At 58.5% G+C, this 21,343-nt stretch overlaps 1 protein-coding gene across 3 annotated transcripts in view; it reads left to right on the forward strand.

Annotated features, from left to right (window-relative positions):
* AGRN (agrin) overlaps positions 1-21,343 on the forward strand; it is a 265,314-nt gene that overhangs the window by 196,538 nt on the left and 47,433 nt on the right. For all 3 annotated transcript variants that reach the window (XM_075906396.1, XM_075906397.1, XM_075906398.1), the window contains 7 exons: positions 1,063-1,284; positions 11,426-11,620; positions 12,579-12,779; positions 16,002-16,147; positions 16,830-16,935; positions 18,421-18,534; positions 20,868-21,032. In XM_075906396.1, the coding sequence (XP_075762511.1) occupies positions 1,063-1,284; positions 11,426-11,620; positions 12,579-12,779; positions 16,002-16,147; positions 16,830-16,935; positions 18,421-18,534; positions 20,868-21,032 (1,149 nt within the window). The remainder of the gene's footprint in view (positions 1-1,062; positions 1,285-11,425; positions 11,621-12,578; positions 12,780-16,001; positions 16,148-16,829; positions 16,936-18,420; positions 18,535-20,867; positions 21,033-21,343) is intronic.

Below are 21,343 nucleotides of genomic sequence, written 5' to 3' on the forward strand. Positions count from 1 at the left end.
CTGGGTGCTGCCGTGTGGGTGCCGGTGCGAGGGCTGCAGTGTGCATGCTGGTGCAAGGGCTGGGTGCGTCCGTGCGAGGCCTGGTGTGAGGGCTGGGTTTAGGGCATTAGCAGGAGAGATGTTACCCTGCCCTGACTTTTTCAGACCATGAAAGTCCCTCTGGCCCCTGGTTTCCCATCCCTCTGTGGTACATGCAGTGGCAAGAGCAGGGGGAGCAGGACGTTCTGCTGCTCCCTGCCCTCCCCTGCACCCCGGAGCTCGTGATTTGGCTCCAGCCCTACAGGTGGGACTTGCCCACTGCGGCGGTAGAGATGGGGGTGGGGCAGCCCCTTATCGCCACCAGACGAGCGACACACTTCAACCCCCCCTCCACACACACACCTCTCCCCTGCGCGCAATCTGCTGCCTCCGGCAGGGGGAGGGAATTGCAGCTCCCGGGAATCCCCGCCCCCACCCTCATGCAGGGTTCACAGGGGAAACCCCCTGTGGGCGGCACCTTCACCTGTCCCAACTGGGCATCCCCTCTGGCCCTGCTCACGGGCTGCAGCCTGGACAGGAACTGGCACATGGAGGAGACCAGACACCCCGGGGATGGGCCTGGGGAAGGACCTAGCTACAAGCCGGGGCACCTGTCCAACATCCCCAGGACTTTGACTGCAGCCACCTGAGAAAATAAAAGTGGGAGGGAGCAGAGGGGAGACTGCGGAGTCCTGGTGAAAGAGAAGCCGCGTTTGTGTAGGGAAGCCTGTTTCCCTTTATCCCTCCCCCCGTTCCCCAGGGGTTGCCCCTGTCTGGGGGACAAGCAGCATGCCTGGGCTGCCAGGGGGGCATGCGATGCTGGGCGAGGCAGGAGCGCGGTGTCTTTGTGACACCATCCTGACGTCTCCCGCCCAGGGACAGTGCGGGCCCGGCTGGGGCTGGTGTGAGTCCAAGGGTGGGGCCAGCTCGTGGGCTTCGCCCGCCCAGCTTTCGCCTCCTCCACGCCCAATGGGGAGTCCCGGCGGCGGGGCAGTGGCTGATGCATTGATTCTTTTTTTTTCTCTCTCTCCTGCCCCCATGCAGACCTGGGCCTGCCCAGCCCGTGCCTGAGCGTGGAGTGCACCTACGGGGCCACCTGCGTGGTGAAGAACCAGGAGGCCGTGTGCGAGTGCCAGCAGGTGTGCGTCAGCCGCTACGACCCCGTCTGCGGCAGCGACAACCGCACCTACGGCAACCCCTGCGAGCTGGACGCCATGGCCTGCGTCCTCCGGAGGGAGATCAAAGTGAAGCACAAAGGGCCCTGCGGTGAGTGGGGCGGGGCTCTGGGCCAGGGGCAGGAGGAGCAGGAGGGCTCATGGCTAGCTGGCGGGGGGGGGGGGTTATGGGGACACCAAACAAGTGACCCCTCCCCCTGCATGCTCCCCACTCCAGTCAGACTCTTCCACCAGCCCCAGGGGACTCTTATGCCCCCTCCACTCCCAAGTCTTTGACTTTCAGCGGGGCAGCTCCATCTCCTCCCCCCTCTCCGGCAGGCAATGGGACTTTCCGCTCCACGGGCCCCGGGCCCCTGGTCTCCCACCAGTCTGCCCTTTTGCCAGCTGTGGTGGTGAAGGCTGCGGCAGGCAGGCTGCAGCCCCCCACACACTGGTTGCTGTTGGCGTCTGTAGCTCTAGAGGAGCTGGGGTGAGGGGGTGGGTCACCTGACTGCTGACTCCACAGGCTGGTGTCACAGTAGGAACGAAGGGGCCCCGTGAAGAGAGACTCCCAGGCCTTTCTCTAGCCCCAGCACCTGCAGTTTCCAACACGTTTCACGCACACGACTTCCCTTAGCCTCCCAGCCCCCCGCCAGGGACCCGGTGCTGCCTCCTCGTTTGACAGGTGAGGAAACTGAGGCAGAACCCAGGGATGCGACTTTCCCAGATTTGTGCCAGGAGTCAGCGGCAGAGCTGGGGATGGAGCCCAGGAGTCCAGATGTCCAGCCCAGCGTTCTAGCCTCTGACCACCTTGGAGTGGGGATGTAAGCAACTAGTTGACTAGTTGGATAACTGATAAGCATAAGCTTATCAGATAATCGACTAGTCGCTCAACGAGTCGCTTCTCCCCTCTCCCTTGCTGCCTCTGGTGCCGGGGAGAGCCGGCTTAAAACCTGCGGAGAGGCAGAGGAGTAGTGGGGACCGAGCACAAGCTGGGAATCAGCTGATTCCCAGCTCATACCCAGTCTCAGACGCTGCACCTCTGATTTGTAAATGTATTAAGAGCCAACAGGCTCTTCATACATTTAAATGGCTGGTGTGCCGTGAAGGGGACCCCATGCGAGCTGGGATAGCTGATTCCTGGCTTGCACCGGGTGCCCCCCCGCTGTACTTCTGCTTTTTAAATGTATTAGGAGCTGTCAGGAAATTCCATCGACTCGTCAATTAGTTGATTAAACTAAATTGAACATCCCTACCCTGAAGCGGAAAGGTCAAGGCAGTCTCAGCAAGTTCCTAAAGCCCTGAGGCTTTCCTTGTGATCCAGGTATAGCACTACTGACAGTAGAAAGAGCAGAGGGGCTGCCAATGGTGGACTGAGCGGGGTGACAGGCTGAACACGGGGGGCTGCTCTTGAAAAAGGACTGAGTCAATCGGTAGAGCCCTGCTTTGTATCCGTGGGTATCCGTGTCTGCGGATGTCAGTGCAGCTATCCGCGGTGCATTTTTCAGATACAGATTCTGTATCCGTGCAGGACTCTATCCATAGGAGCATTGCCTACAGGTGGAATAAGCATTAGGAGTCAGGACTCCTGGGTCCTGTTCCTGATTTTGCTGTTTCGTCTTCCATGGGCCTCAGTTTCCCCATGTTGGGTGGATTGCCAGGCTAACTGAATTGAAAGGTGTGGCAAAGGGCACTGAGCTGCTTTGTGAGGATGCAGAAGCAGCTGCAGCTGCAGAAGTTTGTGGCTGTCACTGTTCATCAAAACTTGACAGGCAAGCGGGATCGGGGCTGAAATGAAATGTCTGCGCCGCATATGCCCCCCGTGCTGCCAGCCCCACTGAGCTGTGTGTGGAAATGACCTGTTTCTCAGGCCAGGAACGTCTCTGGGGTGAAGCATGTGTCTGTGTGTATCTGGCCATGGCTTGCCTCTCCCTGTTCTCCTTGCCGGGCCCGCACCCACTCAGACGGCAGTGCAGGCCCCCGGCGAGCAGCGAGAAGAACACAATCAGCTGCTACCTGCCACACGGGAGGGTTACTCCTTCACCTTCCAGGGAACAAAGCCCCAACGGAAGGGGTTGATTTGGGGAAAGGAACCAATTGGGCTGGTGATTTTCCCTTTCTTGCTACATGGGGGCAGGGCACGGAGGGGACAGAGACACGGAAATCGCCTCCCTGTGCAGAGCCTGCTCTGGCTCCTCTACCCGTCTGACGCAGGACAATCGGCTGCTGCAGAAGTTGGAAATGGGGGGAGCTGCCCGGGAGTGGCTGGGTGAAGATGCTGGGGCAGGATTCTGAGCAGCTTTCTCCTCCTTCGTCTCACTATTGGCAGCAGCAGGAGGGTGTATTACGACGTGCCTGCCCCCTGCTAGAGAGAAACTGTCCCTCTCCTCCCCCGCCCCCCTACAGGAATGCGTTCACCCCTTAGCCAGTTGATGCACATTTCTCTGCCTAGGGAGGATTGAGCACCGTCGCTCCCTCCAGCTGCAGCATCCCACAAAACCGTGTGGCCAAAGGGCTCATAAAAGCCTTTCCTGTGCGTTTTGGAATGCACCAAAGAACCAAATACCCATGCATGGTGACCCTTGTTGTAATGGGGCTAGGCCCTAAGGCCAAAAGGGCCATAGAGAAGTCCTCCAGGAGGACAGAGAGGCTCTGGAGGAACCGGCCAATCAGGGGCCAGAGAGGACTACAAAAGGTGCTGCAGAATTAGAGGCAGCTCAGTTGCAGCCCAGACCTGAAGGGAGAAGGTCAAGGGGGCTGGGCTGGGCTTGCAGAACCAGGCACAGCTTGACATGGGGAGCTGCTGAGAACGCGGTCTCCTACTGAGTGGAGAAACAGACTGAGGGACTGGACCTGGAGAGACACTGTACAGAGGGTTGAGCCCCTGTTAGAGATATACCCCAGAAGGGGTTTGTGGTTACATGAAAGAGTGTGACTTCGCCAGAGGGCTGAGTAGCCAAAAAGGCTTGTAACCAGGGGTGCAGGCAAACACACGTGACCAGACGAGGGGTGCTCACATGAGGTGAGTGCCATCCCACTGTACTTGCTCTCTCTTAATCCCACTGCTTTACATCCCTCAGCCGTGCTCTGTTTCCGTTTCACCCTCGCCAGCCGACTGAAGTCATGGGAGTTGCTTGGGTGGTATTGAGACGACTGTGTTTATGACAAAACAGGTTATTCTGCTAGCAGTCTTAATGCTTGTATGCTACACTCCAGGGCTGTGTCTGCATTGGCACCCCTTTCTGGAAAAGGGATGCTAATGAGACCAGTCGGAATTACAAATTCTGCGGGGGATTTAAATATCCCCCGCGGCATTTGTATTTACATGGTTGCTGCTTTTTTCCGGCTTGGGGTTTTGCTGAAGAAAAGCGCCAGTCTAGATGCGTTTTTCCGGAAAATAAGCCCTTTTCCGGAAGATCCCTTATTCCTACTTTCAAGGGCTTATTTTCCGGAAAATCGTGTCTAGACTGGCGCTTTTCTCTGGCAAAACCCCGAGCTGGAAAAAAGCGGCAGCCGTGTAAATGCAAATGCCGCAGGGGATATTTAAATCCCCTGCAGAATTTGCAATTCCGACTGGTCTCATTAGCATCCCTTTTCCGGAAAGGGGTGCCAATGTAGACATAGCCCAGGGGTTAGCGTGAGCTGCTGCCCTGCTGTATATGCCATGACCTGGTAGGGGACAGTTGTGTGGGGTGTGCAGAGTGCCACAGCCAAAGTTTGGGCTCGCTGTTTAGTTTCTGAGGGCAGGATCACATTGCAGTCCCTGAGCACAGAGTTACACAGGCAGGATGCTTACTGTGATGAAAGGGCTGCAAATGTAACGCCTCGAAAAGAAGGCCGTTTTTGCACAATGCATGGTTCACCCATGGAACTCCCTGCTGCAGGATAGCAAAGCAGTGAGGAGGGGTGAGAAGCACTGATTTGTGCATTAAGAATATCAGCAGTTACCTGAGAGAAGACTGTCATGTGGAAGGGATGTAAACACCCTTGCTTTAGGATGGGGTGCCACCTGCCCATGGGCCTATCTTCTTGGTCCTGATGAAATGCATCCCAGGATACTCAAGGAGCTGATAGAGGAGGTATCTGAGCCTTTAGCTATGATCTTTGAAAAATCATGGCAGACAGGGGAGATTCCAGAAGACTGGAAAAGGGCAAATATTGTGCCCATCTATAAAAAGGGGAATAAGAACAACCCAGGAAACTACAGACCGGTCAGTTTAACGTCTGTCCCAGGGAAGATAATGGAGCAGGTAATTAAGGAAATCATATGCAAACACTTGGAAGGTAATAAAATGATAGGGAATAGCCAGCATGGGTTTGTGAAGAACAAGTCATGCCAAACTAATCTGATAGCTTTCTTTGATAGGATAACGAGCCTTGTGGATAAGGGAGAAGCGGTGGATGTCATATACCTAGACTTTAGTAAGGCATTTGATACGGTCTCGCATGATATTCTTATTGATAAACTAGGCAAATATAACTTAGATAGGGCCACGATAAGGTGGGTGCATAATTGGCTGGATAACCGTAGTCAGAGAGTTGTTGTTAATGGTTCTAAATCCTGCTGGAAAGGGATAACAAGTGGAGTTCCTCAAGGGTCTGTTTTGGGACCCGTACTGTTCAATATCTTCATCAATGATGTAGATATTGGGATAGAGAGTACGCTTATTAAGTTTGCAGATGATACCAAACTGGGTGGGGTTGCAACTTCTTTGGAGGATAGGGACATAATTCAAAATGACCTTAGCAAGTTAGAGAAATGGTCAGAGGTAAACAGGATGAGGTTTAATAAAGAGAAATGCAAAGTGCTCCACTTAGGAAGGAACAATCAGTTCCATACATACAAGATGGGAAGCGACTGTCTAGGAAGGAGCATGGCGGAAAGGGATCTAGGGGTCATAGTGGACCACAAGTTGAATATGAGCCAACAGTGTGATGCTGTTGCAAAAAAAGCAAATATGATTCTAGGTTGTATCAACAGGTGTGTTGTAAGCAAAACTCGTGAAGTCATTCTGCCACTCTACTCTGCACTAGTTAGGCCTCAGCTGGAGTACTGTGTCCAGTTCTGGGCGCCACATTTCAAGAAAGATGTGGAGAAATTGGAAAGGGTACAGAGAAGAGCGACAAGAATGATTAAAGGTTTAGAGAACATGACCTATGAAGCCAGGCTTCATGAACTGGGCTTGTTTAGTTTGGAAAAAAGAAGATTAAGGGGGGACATGATAGCGGTTTTCAAATATCTAAAAGGGTGTCACAAGGAGGAAGGCGAAAATTTGTTCCTCTTGGTTTCTGAGGACAGGACAAGGAGTAATGGGCTTAAAGTGCAGCAGGGGAGGTTTAGATTGGACATTAGGAAAAAATTCCTAACTGTCAGGGTGGTCAAATATTGGAATAAATTGCCAAGGGAGGTAGTGGAATCTCCCTCTCTGGAGATATTTAAGAACAGGTTAGATAGACATCTGTCAGGGATGGTGTAGACGGAGCTTGATCCTGCCTTGAGGGCGGGGGGCTGGACTCGATGACCTCTCGAGGTCCCTTCCAGTCCTATTATTCTATGATTCTATGATTCTATTCCATAGATCCTGCCTTCAACTGCCTCTCTGCCCACTTCTGAAACCCACTAGTGGGCTGAAAATGGCAGGCTATAGATAGAAAGAGCCCCACCAACAGACCATGCTCACCAGTCATGGGTTTTGTGGGTGGCTTTTCTTTTTTTTTGTCTTTTCCCACTTGCATCCAAAGCAACAGCTGCTGCGTGAAAGTAAAATGAGAAAAATCTTCCTCGAGCCAAGCTCCTGGTGAACTGAATGGAAGGGGGGAGGGGATGCTCACTTGAGAGAGGAAGTTAACTGGTGCATCACTGAACAGGCCAGGGTCATGAGAGCCGAGGGGTGGGCTGGCAGGGGACTGTCCTGCAGACAGCTTCACCCAGGCCCTGGGCAGGGTGGCAGGGGCCTGGCTCTGTGCACTCTGAAGGGGGTGTGGCCTCAAGCAGAAGGGGTGAGGCGGGGGCAGCCAGAACGTGCTGCACTTTGTCATGCCCCCCCCGTCAGCCGAATGCCAAGCCCTTTTGAATAGCTGGGGCCCAGAGCAACTGCCCTCTGTGCCCCCCATCTCCCTCCTATGGGCGGGCCTGCTGGCAGTGCCAGGGCTGAATGTCCCGGCCTGGTGCCTGCATTGCGCAGACAGTCAATACAGGGAGAGATGCCGTGTGGCTGTGAATTACAATCTCATCCCATGCAGGTAAACCGGCAGGGTCACGGCATGACACGGTGCTGCCCGCGGCTTGAGAGGTGCCCAGTGCCCCGGCCGCGGGTCTGTGAAGCACGGGTCACCCTCCCTTGGCAACTCCCTGTTCCCAGGGTCTTCCCAGGCCTGGTCTGGAGACTTTGCTCTTCTCCCCACCTAGTGCAGGGAGGCAATTGCCCTTCCCTTGCCATTGCTGCGGGACGCTGGGATCCGCAGCCGTATTCTAGGGCTTAGTTGCTCCAGGGCTTAAGTTTGGGTTTGACAGCCCCCAGCCCCCGAGACTCAGCCCTCAGCACTGGGTGTCTGGTGGGATTTGTGCAGCCCAGGAGGGTGGCTGGCCTCCGCCGGAAGCCGGAGTTTGCTCAGCAAGAGGCTTTTCATCCCATGAGTCCAGCCTGCGTTTCAGCCTCCTCCAGCAGCCACGGATGCAGCCCCCGTTGTCTCCTGCTGCCACGTCTCCATGGTCACCCCACGTTTGCAGGGTCCTTCTGAGCCTGTCCTGCAGGAAATCGGTGGGACCCAAAATAACCCTTGGGGCCTGCAACATGCCAGGCTGCGGCCAGGCACCTGTGGGGACATGCCTACCGTGACTCTCTGGCGGGGAAAGGCTGCCGAGCTGGGCTGCAGGCCGTTCTTTGCCAGCCTGCGGGCCACGGTGGCTGTCGTGGGGGGATCTCTGCTTCACACCACTCCAGGGGGTTCTGGTCCGTACATTCCAGAAAAGGGGTTCACCCCCCAGGGGCAGAGCACTCGCCTAGTCTGGGTCAGTCTGACCCGATGAAGCAGAGCAGCCCTGCTTTTCTCAAGGTGAGGCATGTGGGGTGGGGGCAGGGCCAGCGAGTGGCTTTGGGTAAATGACATGCCCCTTGTTCTCTCTGCAAGCAGCGGGGTGCAGGACTGGAGCGGGCTGCGGCAATGGAAATGCCCAATGAGCAGCACCGGCCCATGGGCGGGTGGTGAAGGCAGGGCTGGGGGAGGCAAACCCCACCCCTCAGGAGGCGGGGTGGCGCGCTACGTGCGTGCTCCCCCCTTCCAACCTCGGGGAGGGGAGGGGACGGGAGAGGAGGGGCACACACTGCGCTGGCTGAGCCCAGCCCATCCTCTCGAGCATCGGGTGGGGGTATGGAGGAGGCTGGGCCAGGCCGGGCCGTGTGGCGCAACAAACCATGCCTGCTTCCTCCCCTGGTGCTGCAGGACTGGAGAGGCCGGACCGGGCCACATGGAGCACCCAAGAGGGAGGAGGCAGGGTGTGCTGCACTGTGCAGCCAGGCCCGGCCTCTCTAGCCCCAGAGCACTGGATGGGGGAGGAGGGCGCACCCCCCGGCCAGGCCTGGCCTCCCCGGTGCTGGAGCGCAGGGAGAGCGGGCGCTGGGGCAGCAACACTCTTCCCTTGGAATGCCTACAGTAGGTGCTCTGGGGGCGGAGTGTGGGCGGGGCTATGCCTGGCGGTTTGGGAAGGCAGAGCCCTTCCCCTGCCTTACATACCTGACGCCCATGCACCAGCCTCACCTTCCACTCAGACCAACAGGCTCCAGAAGCACCTAGGATCCAGCACTCCTCTCCCCCTCATTTCTACAGCCCTGTCACCTAAATCCTGCTCTGCCACCCCCTAGCTCTCCCAGGCAGTTGGAGCAAATCCTTCCACCCCCAGGAGATTTGCAAGCTGCCTGAGTTGTAGCCCTGGTCTCTCTTTGGCTGCTGCTACCAGGATAATTTATCACCTTTTGTAATTGCACTCGGCCCTGGCTTGCTCCAGCCCCGTTTTCAGCTGTAATGCGTGTAACTCGGGTGACATTTCATCACAATTACCCCTGGCCCTGATGGGTTTTATGGCTCTGAGTGCATCTCCTTCCTTCTCTGCTCACCCAGCTCCTTCCTCCCCCCGTTGCAGCCACTGGGGCCCCTGGTGAGCGTTGGGAGGGCACGGCGGCGGGTTGGATGGCATTTGACTGCTGCCTTGACATTGCGTTAAGAAGAGAGAGCTGCCTCCTCCGATTGGTCCCACCGGCACCTAGAGCGACGGCGGAGCTCGGGGTCAGGCAGGTGTTGATGGATGCCACTGAAGGGGTTACTCATGCGGCTATCTCTGTGGCTCACACAGCTCTCCAGAGGTTCAGCCCCCACCCCTCCAGCATGCCCCTCGTGTTCAGTCTGGCTATTTTAAATCTTTTCCATTATTTTTCTTTGCCTTTTCCCTCACGGGCATTGAAGATCTCCCCCTCCTCCCGCCACAAGTGTCTAACCCTGTTGCCATGGTCACATCCTAACTTGGGGTTAATTTTACTCCTCTGCCTGAATTCCCGTTGGACTTGCTGCTCAAATCTGCCCTAGAGCGTAGCTCTGCGCTTTTAGAAAGTGCTGTGTTCCACCCCAGAGGTGGCTGCCTTTCCTCGGGGTAGGGCGTGGAGGGGTCCTGCTTGCTTGTAAAAGATTTTGAGTTGCAAATGGCTATAGGGATATAATATACTTCTTATGCAGTCCTATCAGTGGGACAGTGGGGGAGCTGTGCTCATTTATCCCAGGTGAGGACTGGGGGCTTTTTTTTTTTCTCTCCATCTCCAGCACAAAGTCTCTACCCTCTGTTTCCGACACTGCTCGTTTCCGTGGGTAGAAAAGCTTGAGGGATGTGACCTGAAGCAAGGTGGCTTTTTGCGTGGGTCTGGTTTCAGTTCCAATCTCTGGACCTGATCCAATGCCCATTGGTAGGGCCCTACCAAATTCATGGTCCACTGTGATCAGTTTCACGGTCATAGACTTTAAAATCTCTATATGTCGTGATTTCAGCTATTTCCATTTGAAATGTTACGGTGTTGTAACTGTAGGGGTCCTGACAACCCAGAAAGGAGTTGTGGGGGTTGAAAAATTATTGGAGAGGGGGTTGCAGTCAGTGTTGCTTCTAATCTTATCCATTCATGTGTGGATTTTTTTCTACCTATGTGTGGAATAAATTTTATGCACATGGAGGCACGTACAAATGTGCACCATCAGTAGAAATAAAACACTTAGCTGTGGGTGCTTTGCTAATCAGCTGGGCAGCATTTGACTCTCTCCTGAGCGGCTGCACAAGCGCACAGCGTAGCAGGAACACGGCTTTCTGTACGGCTACCCTTACATCTGTGCTGCTACTGATGGGCTGTGGGCAGCGCTGCCTAAAGAGCTGGGCAGCTGGAGAGCCGCAGCTGCTGGCCAGGCGCACATCTCTGAAGGCAGAGCTGCCACCAGCAGTGGTAAAGATGCCGTGGGATGGCATTGCCACTCTTACTTGTGCGCTGCTGCTGCTGCTGGGTGTCTGGTCAGCAGCCTCCATCCTTTGGCTGCCCAGCTGTGAAGGCAGCGAAGCAGTAAGGATGGCAACCGTTACCTCCCCCTCTAATAACCTTGTGACCCCACCTCCGAAATTCCCTTTTGGGTCAGGCCCCCCAGTTTGAGAAACGCCCCATAAAATCTCTATAGTATAGGGTAAGAGAGCATATGTCATGAGGGCAGACCCAATTTTATGGTCCATGACCTGTTTTTCATCATAAGGAATTTGGTATGGCCCTGCCCATTGGGGTCAACGGGACTGTTCCCATTAGCCTGGGTGGGTTTGGGATCAGACTGTCGGGGACGTTCTAGGTGCGGGTGGAGCTGTTCTAGCTGCCGTTGGGGCTGTTCCGGATGCTGTGCGGGTAACAGTGAGCAAGCTCCATGCTGACGCCCCGCTAGAGCAATGCAGGGCAGTTGTCAGGAAGAGCTCTGCACAGACGAGGCCAGTGTGTCCTTCAGTTACGATCCACTCTCCAGGCTAGTCTTCCTGTTGTGTCCATCTTCTCGCCATTTCACATGGCAGCAGAGAAGTACAGCGCGCTTAACCCCTTCCGGCCCGCTGCGCGGATGCGCCATGCCTTCTGGCTAATGAGCCCCCTGGATTGGCCTGCCAGGCCCTGGCCTCCGTGCCTGGTCTCTGTGCTTTGTGACTTGACTTTCTCTCCGGGTTTCTTCTCCCTTTCTGTTGATTCCTGCAGACCGTTGCAGCAAGTGTCAGTTCGGGGCCATCTGCGAGGCGGAGACGGGCAGGTGCGTGTGCCCAACCGAATGCGTCTTCTCCGCCCAGCCGGTCTGCGGCACGGACGGGAACACCTACGGCAGCGAGTGCGAACTCCATGTCCGGGCATGCACGCAGCAGGCCGACATCCAGGTGGCTGCGCAAGGAGACTGCAGTGAGTCTGCAGGGGCGCCTGTCCTACTCCCATGCCCTCGCATTCCTTTCTTAACCCTTCCCGTTACTTCCCTGCCACCCTCCCTGGGGAGAGGAATAAAATCCAGAGACGTTTGGATCCCAACAAGAAACTAGCCTAATTTTCACAGGTGACTTTGGGTGCTTTCATTTTGGGAAGGGGGGCAGCCAATTTGAGGCATCTTCCCGAGGTCAAATGCTAGACGCTTCCTAAAAACCAGGCTCCTTTAAGGTGCATCAACTTAAGCACCCAGGAAAGGAGGCCTCCAGGAGCAATCCTAGCCTTCGTGTCTGCCGGCGGTGGGGGAGCAGATCGATGTCAGGCCATGGGCTGGCGGATGGAATTGTTTCCATCCCAGGCTGGAACTAGAACCAAGCCAGCCACAGCCGTTTTTTACCTGGTCCAGGTCCTTGGCTGGCATAGCTCAGCCAAAGGCTTTGGAGTCATGCCAGTCTGGCCACTACCAGAGCCCTTTAAATCGCCACCGGAGCCCTGGGCCTGGTGCTCCAGGCATCTCTGAGGGCTTGGGGGGGGGGAGGGTGCTGACTATCCCAGCCCCACTCCTGCTTGAGGGCCCACTCCTTCTGCTTAAGGCCCACGGCGACCACACCCCGCACTCTCACACACACCTTGTCCGGGGCCCGCTGAGGCTGTTGCGTCCCCGGCATGCACTGGGCCAAATAATGCCTCTCTGAAGAGCTGAGGCTGACGTTTCCCGGCTGCCTGGGGCCAAGGAACTAACGGATACGTTCAGAGTGGAAATCTGGATGCTCCCTCAGCATGAGGCGCTGTGAGGCTGGGCCTGCTGCACTGCGGGAATGCGAGGGCCCTTTCGGAGGAGTAACGAAGCTGTCGGGCACGGCCTTCTGGCGATTTCTGCTGGGTCTCACGCCGCTTCTCTCTCCCTCCCTGTTCTCCGCTCGCTCTCCCCCTCCCTCAGAGTCGTGCGGCAGCGCTGTCTGCTCCTTCGGGAGCCAGTGCGTGGGCGGGCAGTGCGTGTGCCCGCGCTGCGAGAGGCAGCCCTTCTCCCAGGTGTGCGGCAGTGAAGGCGTCACCTACGACAGTCCGTGCGAGCTGCGGGTGGCTGCCTGCCAGCAGAAGAAGGCCATCGAGGTGTCCAGGACGGGGCCTTGCGAGGATGGTAGGAGGCTCCAGTCCCTCTGGTTCTAGGGCTATGAGGGTGGGGCGAGGGAGGGAGGGAGGGAGGACGGGCAGCGGGAGCTTGGACTTGCTCGCACACGGAGTTTGTATCGCGTGGCCCAAAGGCAAACGTCCTGAGCCCGAGGCGTGACTGGAATATGGGGGCCTCCTTGGGTGTCTCACTCTTGCTCAGAGCCCAGCCCTGTCCCGCTGGGCCTAGGTACCACAGCAGGCCACGCCGCCTGATGCAGGTAACCCCCCAGAGGGTGCCGGCAGGGTCGGCCTGAGCCCTTTTGGTGCCCTGAGCCCGGGCGTGCGGTGCCGCCCCCGGGGGCAGGGCGCATGCGCAGGCTCACCCATGGGGCGCGGGCCTGCCCCCAGGGTGCTCAGTGCATGCGCGGGCCGGTCACGGCCGCTGGCGCGCAGCCCAGGGCCGGCCCCCGGGGTGCACGGTGCATGCACTGCCCAGCCCGGCTCGGCCAGTGCAGCTGGTGCGCGCGCCGGGCCGTGAAGGGCCCCGTGGCCGTGGGGGGAAGGGCACTGCTGATCGGCGCCGCAGGGCCAACGCTGCGGGAACCGGGCGCACGGCTCCTGATGGCAGCTGTAAGGGACGCCGTGCACCCCGTACAGCTGCCATCAGGTGCCCCCCCATCAGTTGGGCAGCTGCCCGGCTCGCCCATGCCTCCGTCCGGCCCTGGGTGCCGGCAGAGCAGTCCCTTTGGCGGGCTTTCCCCCTCCTCCCCTCACGGCACTGGGGCTGCTGTGTGGCAGGTGTATTTTAAAGGCTTTGCTGCCTATTAGCCATCCCCCCAGATGCAGAGGTTGGCTGCTCGTATCATGGCAGGGGAATGCGATGGGAGCCGGGATGTTCCCTGGGAGGGGAGAGCAGGTTCCTCACGCTCGTGGCGGCTGCTGGCCTGTCGCTCTGTCGCGCACGGCACCTGGCACCCGCCCCCCCGTCATCTTTTTAGCCAGCGGTAATGAAAGATGACGCCACCTAATGGGCTTGGGCAAGGCGATTTATCACTGCTTTAATTTCACACTTCAGAGGGCCAGGCTGGAGGGAGGCATGAGGAGACGGAGCGGTTCCTGAGGCAGGGCGCCCAGCTGCCTTGCCGCTTGCCCCGGGACTCTGCTGGGCTCGGGGCCTCGACTGCCGTGGACTGAGCACTGGGCACCTGGGGAAATGTGTGTCTTTGCTGAGCCCCGGGTTTGGGGGGGATCCCGGCTGCAGCCCCTCTGAGCAGCACTGGGGCAGGATGTGGAGTAGGGATGTCAGCGTGTAGTCGACTATCCAGTTAACCGATAAGCCTTCCACACGTTCCCCCGAGGGACGAAAGCGACTGCTGGAGTAGTCGAATACCCGGTAAGCCCAGGCTTATCGGGTAGTCGAGTCACTGCTCGAGCACTCCCGCCCCCCCCCACCGCTGCCTCTGTATCAAGGGGGAGGGCAGCAGGAGTCGGTGTTGTGGGGAGAGGTGAGCTCTTAAAAGCTGGCTCCCCCCAGCACTGGCTCTGTGGTGCCCTCTGCCCCTTCCTCCCCCACGCTGCTGCCTCTGTCAGAGGCAGCAGGGAGCAGGGGAGGCTGCCGCCAAGCAGCCTCTGTCCGCAGCAGGGCCAAGCTCACCCGCATCCCGCAGAGCAGCCTCTGTCCACAGCGAGCCTGGGCCCACAGCAGACGGGGCTGCTTCACCACAGCACCTCTGTTCTCACCTGAAGCAGCCGAGGCTCGGCCCCCATCAGGGTGAGACTGAGGCCTCCCAACTCATTTCGCTGGTGGCCTGAAATTAAGGATGTGAAGGACTAGTTGACTATCTGATAAGCATTCGCATATTGGATAGTCTGTCGACTAGTCGATCACCCCTCCCCTTTGCTGCCTCTGAGAGACTTGAAAGTGGTACTTCAAGGGGTACTTCAGAGCGGCAGCACCACACAGCTGAGCCAGGGATCAGCTGTGCGGCAGCTGCCTCTTTGAAATGCCGCCTTGGTGTTTCAAAGGGGCAGTGCCGTGGAGCCCTGGGTGAGCTGGGGACTCCCCAACTGATCCCGGGCTCTGTGCGGCATTTCAGCAAAACCTGGGATCAGCTGGGGAGTCCCCCAATGACCCCGGGCTCCACGGCTTTCAGGAGCCCACATGCAGCCCGGAGTCCGTGGGACTTCCCGCTGGCCCCAGGCTGTACGCGGAGCTCCACATTCCTCCTTTGAAATGTCCAAGATCCCCAGCGGGAGGCGGAATGTGGAAGTGCCTATCGACTAGTCGATGGAAATTCCATCAACTGCTCGACTAGTCAGTTCGCCACATTTTAACATCCCGACCTGTAATAGACGAGCCAAGGCTTCCAGGACGGAGCCGTGCTGCCTCAAGGCCACTAGGGGAACAGCATCTGCCTTGCCCCTGCCCTGTGTTAGCTCTGTCAGCTGAGACCGCCTAGCTCATTGCCCATGTCGTTTAGCCAGAGCGGGCCGAGTGTGCCGGCAGGGCTGGGGAGAGTGGAAGACATAACACGGTGTTTGATCACAGTTCTCCCCAGGGAATTGCAGGTTGCCGTCCTTCTGAGAGAAGAGCTTAAATAATTCTCTGTGTAACGCCAGCTCCCTCCCTTTGATCACTCCAGAAAAGGGGGCAGGTTGTGATTTTTGTAAAGCCTTTGAAATCAACATCTCTTTCTTGCTGCCAGCTCTCGAGCTTCTGGGGCTTGGTCGAGGCACTTCGTTGACATCCAGCCTGTTAAGCGTCTCTCTGCCCAGCCAGTCATGTCTGCCAGGCTGGGCTTTGACACTCAAAACCAAAGCTGGCCAGCCTTTCTGCTCCGCTCGCTGGGCTTACCCGAGCAGAAGGAATCCGTGTGCCTGCTGCAGCGCAGGGCGGAGGGGCCGGGTTAAGAGGAGGGAGTCAAACCCTCGCTGCGTTACACCGTTGTGAAGCCAGCCAGCTGCTGTTCGTACAGCGTGGGGCTCTTCTGGGTCTGGTTCCCGCCATCGGGGTTAGATGTGAGCTCTGAGCTTTTGCTTGTGAAGGCAGGGCAGGTGGATCCCTGAGCCAACCTTGCAAAGAGAAGTCCCCGTGGCTGTGTACTGTTCTCCTGGGGGCTGGCTGCTCGGTCCTGGGAGGAGGGGGGTCCTGCTGCTCTCAGAGGGTCAGGTGTGGGCCAGGAGCCGTCAGCCCCCAGGGTCTGTGGCTCTGGGGGTCCCCCGGCTCAGGGTCCCCTCCTTTCCTGTGCAGAGTGTGGCTCGGGGGGCTCGGGCTCGGGGGAGGACAACGAGTGCGAACAGGCCCGCTGCCGGCAGTACGGGGGCTCATGGGACGAGGACGTGGAGGATGATGGCTGCGTGTGCGACTTCACCTGCCTGGCCGTGCCCCGCAATCCGGTAATTCCCCCCGCCCCCGGCTCAGCTGAGTGAGCCTCCTACAGCCTCGTCTTGCAAGCCCAGCCTGGCTCAGGGGACTGCAGCGCTCGCAACCCAGCCGCAGTTGGGTGGGGCTGTGGAAAACCTAGCAGCCCAACCTGTCCCGGACTCCCGTGGCCCATTCGAGTTTGGGACAAAGTCCCACCAGGTTCTTGTGGTATCCCTGCTGGCCTGCTCCAGCTCTGGTCAGCAGTGCGAATGATGCCTTTCCACTGCAGAGGGGTTGTCGGGGCTGAGGGACCCACCCTGTTCAGCGGGGGAGATGACTAGTACCACAGTGACCAGAGTACTGGCTCAGCTCTGGGCTCCTAGCCAATGGTCCCTCTAATTTTTTCCATCCATGGGTGGAATAAATGTTATGAGCACCAAGGTATGTGCGGATGTGCACCACAAGCAGAACCCAGCCCCCCTGCTACATCCATGCTGCAATCGCAGATGCTGTGGGCTGGCCCATGGCCCATCTCCCTTAGGAGCCCTATTCCACCTAGGCAGGCTCAGTTAGTGGTGGCGGTAGAATCCCAGCTTCTCTCCCCAGCACTGGCGGGCGGGTGGGGGCACCCCGTGGTCCTGAGCGGGGTAGGCAGCTCTCTGCAAACTGGGCGTTGCAGCCGGTGATCTCTCTTCCCCTCGCCACCCCCACCAGGTGTGCGGCTCTGACGGCGCGACCTACGCCAACGAGTGTGAGCTCAAGAAGACCCGCTGCGAGAAACGCCAGGACCTCTACGTTGCCGGCCAAGGAGCCTGCCATGGTGAGTCTGCCCTGAGGTTTGGGCCCCGGCTAGCCGAGTATTGGCCTTTACCCAGCACCTGCCCCACAGCATCTCGTGCTCCTCTGCCTTTGTCTGGGGCGGCAATAGGGTCCCTTCTCCTCCGCCCTGTGAGCCACACAACCGGGCTGGCGTCTTTCGAGTTGATCAACCGTGTGTCATTTGTTAGGTGCTCTCTGCCAATCTCCTGCAGCCACGCACAGTCGGTAGAAAATGTTCCCCTTCGCCTGCTCTCCAGGGAAGGAGAAGGCAAGCTCTCCCCTTCCTGGGATCCTGCATCCTCTGGCCCCTGCCAGCCTCCCCCTTGCACCTTCTTCCTGCCCTTCAGCTGTTCCCAGCTAACAGGATCGCTGTCATCAGCTCAACAGCCTCCTGCCACTCAAGCCATGGGACAGCCTCCCCTCCCCTCCCCTCCCCTCCCCTCCAGTTAAAGCTATTCCAGTACCACAGTGACCAGAGTGCTGGGTCAGCTCTGGGCTCCTAGCCAGTGTTCCCTCTAATTTTTTCCATCCACGAACGGAATAAATTTTATGTGCACCAAGGCATGTGCAGATGTGCACCACCAGTAGAAACACATTCTGCCAGCTGTGGGCGCTCTGCTAATCAGCTGGGCAGCATTTGACTCTCTCCTGGGTGCTGCCCAAGTGCTCAGCTAACAAGGGAGCCTGCTCCTAGCGCTCTGTCAGACAGATGGATGCTGGGGCTCGGGCTCTGGGCTAGCCGAGGCTGGGTCAGCCTTCAGCCACTTCCTTCCCTGCAGCACAGGGGCCTCATCTGCCCTGCGGCTGGGACCACTGCTGGCGCAGCCTGTGTTGCAGGTGGGGCCAGTATTAGATGGTTGGTACCATGCACCAGCTGAGCTGTTTTCTGCATCTGTTTGCAAGCTCCAGGTTGGACCTGCCTGGTCCAGCACCCAGGGGACCTGACCGGTCCCAAACGAGGGAGTTTGCCGGACCTGGGGAGGTCAGTTATGACCCCCTGCTCTCCCAAGGGGCTGCCAGCCTCCTGACCACCAGGCTCCCCTCCCAGCTGTGCTCGTGGCCCCGGCCGCCAGGCCCAGCAAAACTCCCGGCCCTGCTCTGCCAGCCTCACCTGTACTCTCAGCCCTGGCCACTGGCCCCAGCAGTGCTCCCTGCCCTGCTCCCAGCCCTGGCTCCGCTCCCGGCCACTTTGCTGCCAGACTCCCAGTTGGCCCCTGCTTTCTACTCCAGCAACGCCCAGGGTCCTGCCAGACCACGGATATTGCCGGACCAGAGAGGTCCTGTTCTCCATGCATGAGGTGGGCCTGGAGTCAGCGTCCCTGCTGCAATGCAGAGAAGAGACCATGGGTGATGGTGCCTGGAGGCCTTGGACCTCCACACCGGCCGGGGCCCCATGCGTTTGTTATAGTGCCCTGGCAGAGCCTGGTTACAGCTGCAGTTCTCCACCTGCCCAAGATGTGACCGGCCTCCCTCCCTCTCCTTGTAGCTGTTGCAACACCTTCCCCGCCACTCCTGGCTCTGCACTGCAGCCAGACCATATACGGATGCTGTCCAGACAATACAACCGTGGCCCTCGGCGTGGGCTCCGCCGGCTGCCCGAGTGAGTGAAACGTCAGGTTTGGGGGAATCTCGTGAGGGAGGAGGGGACCTGGCTTGTGACCCCCTTGTCGGGGGCAGGGTGGCGATCCGATCGCAGAGGAGGGGGAGATCTCCAGAGGGCTGCTCGTCTGCCTGGCCCCGTAGAGAAGCGGGTCTTTGATTTGCCCACACCGTGGGAACAGGGTGTAACAGAACAGTTTGAGGGTCTCCGTCCAACGTGGCCATGGGACAGGGAGGGGATGTCATAGCATCTGCCCCATGGCAGTTCTCCACTCGGCGAGTTAGAGCTTCCAGATGTCTCCAGAGCCTGCAGTCTGGAGCACCCCCGTGAGCAGAGAGGGACCCCCACCCCAATTCCCAGGACCTCTTTGGTTTCTATAAAGTGCCAAATCATGTCCGGGTCAGAAGCTGCCTTAAATCTAGGCAGGGAGCAATGCAAGGGGCTTGCTTTGATCTGGGCGCCCTCGCCCTCCCTCCCTCTCTCTCTGGGCAAGGCCCAAGCCCAGTGTGAGCTCTCGCGGCCTGCGCAGATGGCAGAGGGCTCCCGATGGAGCCGTGCTCAGGAAAGCCTGGGCAGGCGGTGGCCTGGTTTGCTTGCTCGGGATTGCTGGCCGGGGGGCAGTTCGGAGATGGTTAGCTGAGCCGCTCTGCTGCCTGCCCCGTTACTGGACGGTAACAGGCGTTTCTTAGAGCCTGATCCTGCCTGGTGCAGAGCCCCACGCCTTGCTAGGAGCTGCGGGTGCTCAGTGCTGCTGCTCACAGGGGTAAGCCCAAACATAGAGCGAGTTTGGGGCTGGACCCAGAGTATGAGACAGACCCCCTCCCCCCCCACATTCGTCCATAGATCCTTTGCAGCCCGCCCTGGTGCTGCCGGAGAGGCGACCCCACTGCTCAGGCGGCGGCGTTGATGAACGCGTCATTAATATTTATTAAATAATTACCAGACTCGGCTCTTTCGCAGGAGGCGTGTTTGGAAAAGGCATTAGCCGTATATTAACAGCTGAGGCTGTGACCGGCTGCTCGGGAAGCCCATTAAACTGTGGAAATATGGTTAAAGCTGTGGATGGGTCTGGCTCGTGCACGCTTGATGGGGATTTAGTGTCGGTTAACGTGCCGTGTAATTTAATAAGCAGCCGCGTTCTGACAGCACCAGGGCGTGGAGTCACCGCGGGTGGGTCCAACCCCGAGGGGCCAGCGCAGGGCACTGCGTGGGCTACCAAGTTGACTTCTGCCTCTGGTCAGCCAATGATCCCAGCCTTCCTCACCCGCGCACTGAATTCTCACAGGAGCCCCGTGGGGCATGCCTTCTCCTGCGCTGCCCCCGGCCCCGCGCTCCCATTATCACCCACAAAGCCACCTCGGGGCCTTCCAAAAACTCTGCTTTGCCTCCAGGCCTGGAGAACACTGGACAGCTGTTTAGGGAGCTGGTGTGGGGAGACTCCCTCCTCCCCCGCCCCCCGTGCCCCACCCCCAACCAGCATGCTCTCATTGTTTCCTTGTACTCCCCGCTCAGTCTGTCTGCCCCATTTGTCTCGTGTCTCCTTGGGCCGGGGATGGTGTTTGTACAGCGCCCAGCACAGTCGGGTCCTGATCTGGGACTACGGCTCCTAAGGGCTACTGCAGTGCAGATTATAATTGTCTTCCGCTGGCCCTGTGACCCCCCCACTCCCCCACCCAGCCATGGTTGGGGCCTTGCACCCCCTTCTGGGCTCCCACTTGGTATCACTCCCCGGAGGAAGCCGCTTGGCTTGATTGGCTTGCTCTGTATCCCATGTCTCTCCCGCTCCTGCTCCGCCCTTGCCCACACATTGGCAACAGGAGCGTACGTCTAAGAGGAATCCTCCTATGCGAGTGACTCCAGCACCTCGGCTAGTATTTGTTCTGGAGATAATGATTTACCCAGTGGCTCTAGCGCCATCCTGGGACATGGGGGAGGTGGGACATGACCACTGCTGGACTCCCCTCCCTTTTCTAGCCCCTTTCTGCCCTCTCGCCCCAGATACCCTGGGGTTACCCATCCCTCTTACCCCTGCTTCCCAGGAATATGAGTCCCCTCCCCCTCTTCTCTCCTTTCCGAGAGAGAAGGACGATAGATGCAAGCCAAGTGAGGAGGAGGAGCTGGAAGGTTTTAGGGCCACTCCGTGGCGAATGGGGGGGGGTGTTAAGGGGAAGGGCTTTGTTAGGGGCCAAGGGATTGTCCTGATACCAGCCCCAGGAATGTGGTGCCACCTCAGCCAAGCGGATCAGGTTGGCGCATGCAGCCAAGTCCCCTGCGGTCTGAGACCCTGCTTGCTGCTGACGGGCCTGAGGGTTTGCTCTCTCTGGCTCTCTCAGGCACCTGTCAGTGTTACCCCTACGGCTCGTATGGGGGGGCCTGCGATCCCACCACCGGGCAGTGCTCCTGCAAGCCGGGGGTGGGGGGCCTGAAGTGCGACCGCTGTGAGCCCGGCTTCTGGAACTTCCGCGGGATCGTCACGGACAGCAAGAGCGGCTGCACCCGTGAGTAGCAGGGGCGCCGGCGGGAGGGCGTGTGGGCAGAGGAGACCAGGGAAAGTCTGTGTTTACCGTTGCCCTGCTGCCCTACCAGAAACAGCTTCCTCCCTGGTGTTCCCTCTCCTGCACCAGAAGTTGGCCAGATCCAGCTGGTGGGAGGCAGCCAAGCACAGAGGGACGTAAGGCCTAACAAGATGGTGTTAGGAAGAATGACACAGACCAGCCTGTTCCTTAGGCTGGGTCAAGCTAATGTTTAAGTAACGTGCCAGGACCTCGCCACTGGGGAAGGTGCCAGCCCCCGGCCTTATCACCCGACC

This window comes from Pelodiscus sinensis, chromosome 23 (assembly GCF_049634645.1).
Source record: "Pelodiscus sinensis isolate JC-2024 chromosome 23, ASM4963464v1, whole genome shotgun sequence".
NCBI classification, from domain to species: domain Eukaryota; kingdom Metazoa; phylum Chordata; order Testudines; family Trionychidae; genus Pelodiscus; species Pelodiscus sinensis.